This window comes from Colobus angolensis, unplaced genomic scaffold, assembly GCF_000951035.1.
Source record: "Colobus angolensis palliatus isolate OR3802 unplaced genomic scaffold, Cang.pa_1.0 Scaffold99, whole genome shotgun sequence".
NCBI lineage: Eukaryota > Metazoa > Chordata > Mammalia > Primates > Cercopithecidae > Colobus > Colobus angolensis.
In genome coordinates this window covers 3,284,690-3,290,309 of record NW_012123931.1, presented here as the reverse complement: position 1 = coordinate 3,290,309, position 5,620 = coordinate 3,284,690, and the positions used below count along the sequence as shown (strand labels likewise).

General features: G+C 57.3%; 1 protein-coding gene across 1 annotated transcript; it reads right to left on the bottom strand.

Annotated features, from left to right (window-relative positions):
• Positions 1-2,392: 2,392 nt before the first annotated feature.
• On the bottom strand, positions 2,393-5,401 carry RPP25 (ribonuclease P/MRP 25kDa subunit). The gene has a single exon (XM_011932882.1). The coding sequence runs from the start codon at positions 4,530-4,532 to the stop codon at positions 3,933-3,935; it is 600 nt and encodes a 199-aa protein (XP_011788272.1). The 5' UTR covers positions 4,533-5,401; the 3' UTR covers positions 2,393-3,932.
• Positions 5,402-5,620: the final 219 nt, after the last annotated feature.

The window sequence follows — 5,620 nt, the reverse complement described above, 5'->3', positions numbered from 1 at the left end:
TGATTATGCTGTGATTCTACACCCAGCCCCACCCCATTCCTAGACTGGGTGCTGGTACAACAATGAACGCTTGTTGAATGAATGAAGGCCCAAGTGGAAGTCCACCACCCATCTGTCTTGCATTATATACTTTTATGTTTCCAAATGGATTTTGTTTTTGTGACCTAACAGTTTTCTAGGTGTGAGACTTCACTGCCACTCCTAGTCTGGAAGTGAAGTGTCCTAAGGCAGGGCCAAGGCAAGCACCAGGCTGGGTCCCGGAAGCTCCCGGGTAGAGACCATTATTGGAAAAATGGGGTCTCACAAGAGGGACTCTCCCACTCTGCCACTAGTCGGCTCCTGAAGTGGGCCTTGTCTCTGAGGTGCTCCCCTAGCCGCCCCTCCCTTTATCCCAGGACTTCTGAGGTTCCCACTTCAGACTTGGTGGTTTGGAGCTGGTAGAGGAACATCCGTCACCTTCTTTTGGAGCCTGCTCCTAGGTCAGTGGGGCCAGAAATCAGCAGGGCAGAGATGGGGTGTTCATACATGCTGGGTCCCATTGGTGAGTCAGCGCACCTACTGAAAGCTTGGGAACCAAAGTTGCTGGGGTGTCGCGGGGGTGCAGAAAAGAAAGTGTTTCATTACCTGCTTGGGGGAAGGTTAATGTTCTGATGCTGGATAAACATGTTCCTCTCTTCTCTCTCCCCGAGGATAGGTTTCTGGGCTGGAAGGGAACTTTTCCGTCTCATCAAGAGAAATACACTGCAGGCTGGGGGTGGTGGCTCACCCCTGTAATCTCAGCACTTTGGGAGGCTGAGGCAGGTGGATCACTTGAGGCCTGAAGTTCAAGACCAGCCTGGCCAACATGGTGAAACCCTGTCTCTAATAAAAATACAGAAATTAGATGCTCACGGTTGCCCACACCTGTAATCCCAGCTACTCAGGAGGCTAAAGCAGGAGGATTACTTGAACCTGGGAGGCAGAGTTGGCAGTGAGCCAAGATTGTGCTACTGCATTCCAGCCTGGGGGACAGAGTGAGACTTTGTCTCAAAATAAAATAAAAAAATAAAAAGAGGTCGGGTGCAGTGACTCACGCTTGTAATCCCAGCACTTTGGGAGGCTGAGGCGGGTGGATCACCTGAGTTCAGGAGTTCGAGACCAGCCTGGCCAACATAGTGAAACCCCATCTCTACTAATAAAAAAATTAGCCGGGCATGGTAGTCTACACCTGTAATTCCAGCTACTCCGGAGGCTGAGGCAGGAGAATCGCTTACAACCCAGGAGAGCTGAGATTGCACCACTGCACTCCAGCCTGGTGACAGAGCAAGATTCCTTCTCAAAAAATAAAAAATTAAAATAAATAAGTAATTAAATAAATAAAAAGGCCGGGCATGGTGGCTCACACCTGAAATCCCAGCACTAGGTGGGTGGATCACTAGAGGTCAGGTATTTGAGACCAGCCTGGCCAACATGGTGAGACCCCGTCTCTACTAAAAATACAAAATTAGCTGAGTGTGGTGGTGCATGCCTGTAATCCCAGCTACTCGGGAGGCTGAGGCAGGAGAATCATTTGAACCCAGGAGGCAGAGCTTATAGTGAGCCAAGATTGAGCTACTGCACTCCAGCCCGCGGGACAGAGTGAGACTTCGTCTCAACAAAAAATAAAAATAAAAAAAGAAATCCATTGCAGCCTTATCTCCGTAACAAGACTAGCAGGCCTGCTTTCTTTTTTTTTGAGACGGAGTCTTGCACTGTCGCCCAGGCTGGAGTGCAGTGGGGCAATCTCGGCTCACTGCAACCTCCACCCCCCGTTTCAAGTGATTCTCCTGCCTCAGCCTCCTGAATAGCTGGGATTAGGTGCCCACCACCACGCCTGGCTAATTTTTTGTATTTTTAGTAGAGACGGGGTTTCACCATGTTGGCCAGGCTGGTCTCAAACTCCTGACCTCGTGATTCAACCGCCTTGGCCTCCCAAAGTGCTGGGATTACAGGATTACAGGCATGAACCACCACGCCCGGCCTCAGGCACTGCTGTCATAGTCCTGGTAACCCAGCAATCAGTCACTAGTGGTCTTGGAAAGTTGGCCCCTTTTCAGAACCTTAAGCTTCTACCATGCAGGACCTTGTCCAAGTTTTATTACTGCCTTTAGATGCTGAAGTCCAGGAGAAGCTAGGGCATCTTGTCAGGACAGTTTACATTCTTTCCATGTTTCCTGGGCCACCCCTGAGAGGGTCAGACAAGCACACCCAAACCCCTTGGCCCTCTCCAGGGACTCATCAAGAGCAGGAATTTGGGGAGAGCAACGAGGGAAAAAGTCTCGATGACAAAGCTCACTGATCCAAAGCTCAAGCAGAGATACTGCAGGGGAGGGAAACCTCCCTAAAGAGCCCCTCCAGTCAGCCACAGAACATATCTCTTGTCACCAGCAGGATTTATTTCAGGGTTCTGCCAGCAAAATGACTTATAAATATATTCTTCCACATTTCCCCCTTTCCAGGGGTGCTGCTGAGTTGCATGGGATGAGATCTGCTTCTGAGATCCTGGGGCTGCATGCCACCCCCAACTCACCAGAGCTCTTCCAGCACACAGCACCACCCCCACCCCCCAGCTGCCTTAGAGTTGGGCAGAGAAGCTTATGAGGCTGTTATCTCTCAACAGACAGCTGTGCAGGGCTGGAGGCAGTAGCTTATCAGGAGGCCTGCAGTGATTCACAGCCCAAGTCCCAGCTTCTCTGCTGAATAGTAATTTCCAGCAGTGGATTTGTGCTCAGTCTCTCTCCTCCCCCTTTCCCAAGGGTGTGCTGTCCTTTCTCAGAGAGAAGGCAGTGAAGGGGAGATCCTACTCACAGAGCTGGGGGCTTTGTGCCAGCCTTCTGGGTAAGGTTCAGTTTGTCTGGAGGCTGCAGGTTCAGGGACCTCCGCAGGGTCTGCCACCCTTTGCAGTGACCTCCAGGAGAGTTCATCCATGCTCTCCTTCCACTCCTTCCTTTCCCTCCCAGAAAAGCAATGTGCCACTCCCCTTCCCTTAGTGGCGATGTACAGAGAAGCATGGGCCCCCATTGGCCACAGCCCCTGAGGCCAGGGCCAGCCCGGGAGGGCGGAGTGGGGGAGGAGAGAGGAAAAAGCCAGGGACTGGGAAGTGCCTTGCACCATTTTGAAGCTGTCCAGTCTCTATGCCTGACCCTGAAGACTCCAAAGGCTCAGGACGCAAGGCTGGAGGGGAGGGGAGACACAAAGGGCCAGGCCAGAGCTGTCTCTGCACAGGCGGGTGGTTAGAAAAAAATTTGGGGACAGAGCCATTTTTGTGCTTGTTTTATTGGAAGCAAGACTCCAGTTGCAAGGCTCAGGGGAGGAGGCCTGGAGAGTTCAGTCCTGGGTCTCCCTCTGGGCCAGCAGGGGGAACAGGGGTGTTGAAAGAGCTACAACCCTCAGAGATGCTCCTCTGAAGCAGGGGAAGGAAAACTGTCCCAGGGCGGGGAGCGGAATAGGGCCCCCACATGTCAGACTCTCCTACCCTCAAGCAGTCAAGTCTCACTCCCTGCCTTCTCTGTCAACGGTGGGGGTGATTCCAATAACTCTTCTCGGCTTCCACACTCCAGGTGCCCTTCGTGAATGCTGGGTGGCTTTAACCCTTGGGGGTCCCAATCAAGTTTCCAGAATCCCACTGTCCACCATTCTCCCCCAAAGAAGGTCCCAGAAAAGGTGAAGGTGAAATTCCGTGTCTTCAGGCAACACGGGCATAAGCAGCAATCATCGCACGAAGTTTCCCTAAGGTCGTCGGGGATCCTCTCCTGCCAATTCTGGGGCCCCTCTCTTGTCGCCTTAAGATCCATGCTACCTGTCTTGAGGAGATGTGTCCAGGTTGTGGGCTCCGGAGGACCAAGGAGTGAAAGGCTGGAGGTGCATTTGAAGGTGGAGTCGCTGGCAGAAGATCCTGCCCACAGTCTGGAGTTCTAGGCCGTCCGATCCTCGTCCGCAGCCCCTGGCTCGGGTTGCGATCGCTTCGCGGAGCCTTCTCCAGCTGCGGGTTCCCCTAGGCTCCTCTTGGACGTTGGCGCGGCTGGCGGGGACGACGGACCAGGATCGGGGTTCGGGGGCTGGTAGCCGGGCTGTCGCGGATCCAGTGCGTCCTTGGAAAGTAGGATGGCGAGGCTGGGCACGTTCTTAAGTACGCTGAGACTAGCCACCGGCTCGCCAGGGGTCTGACCCTGCGTGGGCCCAGGCGGGAGGCTCTGCCACACCTCGCGCACGCTCCGGTAGCGCAGCCGCGTGACCTGGTGCAGGCCCGCCAGGCGGCGCTTGAGGATCTCGGCGCACGTGACGGTTTTGGTGGTGGCCCGGCCGCAGCCGCTGAAGACGATGGCGCGCGTGGCTGGCTGCGCCATGCTGGCGGTGGCGAAGGCCATCAGGTTCCGGATCTTGCTGCCTTCCTTGACCCGCATGTGCACCGCGCCCGGCGCCAGGTCTGCGAAGGGGCCAGAGCCCGGGCCGCCCTCCTCGGCCCCGCCCCCCGCTGGCGCCTCTTCGGAGCGCACCTTACGGAAGTTCTCCATGCGCCGTCGTCTCCGGGACCGCCGGCTTTGCCATGGGGCGGCCTCAACCCCGGGGCTGCATGGCCGCCGGTCTCGCCCTGCAAGGGCCCGCAGGGGTAAGGGCGCGGGAGCAGCTCGGACGCCGGCGGGCGGGCTGGGACGGCGCGATCTCAGCCCCACTTCTCTCGAGCGGGCGCAGCTCTACTCCGCGCTCTCGGCGCCCGGTGCTCCGCGCCTTTAGCTGAGGCCCCGCCCCTGCCACCAGGCCCCTCCCCTGACCCGGCCCGGCCCGCCCGGGCCCCAGCCTCACCAGCCTTTCTTGGCGAGTCCAGGTCCTCAGCTACGCGGGCGTGGGAGCGGGCGCGCTGCGGGGCGCATGGGCAGGTGAAGGTGAAGTTCCACTACAATCGCCATCAGCGCTCTCCGAGCCAACCCTCACAAACCGGCAGCCTAAATAAAAGCTGCGCTTGCGGTGCAAACACCGCTTCAAACCCGGTATCCTAGCCCTTCCCCATTGCCACTGAAAGCCGCCCCTCGTCCCCTCCCAGGGAGAGATTTCCGAGAGGCTTGCTGGGGCCTCGCCCCTCCTCTCCCCGCTGGGCAACACCCCCACCTTTTTTCCGCTCCCAAGTATTCTTGCCTCAAGGACAGCTAGTGCGCGGTCAGCAGAGTGCGGGAGGAGCTGGCTGCGGCTCCACTCCGCGCCTCCCTTCGGGCGACTACGTCGCGGCGTGGTCCTCGCGGGGCGCGGGAGACCCAGGCTTCAGCCTCGCCACGCCTGTCTAGAGCTCGAGCCTACCGGACCCCCGTCCACCCCTGGGACGTGAGGAGTGAGGCTTTGGGCCAGGCTGTTCCCCGAGGCGCGTGAGGAAGCGGGCGAGACCTCTTCTGAAAAGGCGGTAGGCTCGCTCCACCTATTCCCGAGAGCCCACCCTTAGAGCTGCGCGCTTTAGGGTGAGCCAGGCAGGATGCCATGCCAACGTGGCCGCCCCCTTCCTCACAGGCGGAATTCGATCAGGCAACCTTGGCCCCTTGAGATCCAGTGGGTCTTTTTTCGAAAGGAGGCTGGGTGAACGCAGGTTTTAAGAAACAGAAGGGAGGGGCCGGGC

Coding starts and splice junctions, on each gene's coding strand:
- RPP25 (XM_011932882.1), bottom strand. CDS start 4,532: ATGGAGAACTTCCGTAAGGTGCGCTCCGAAGAGGCGCCAGCGGGGGGC.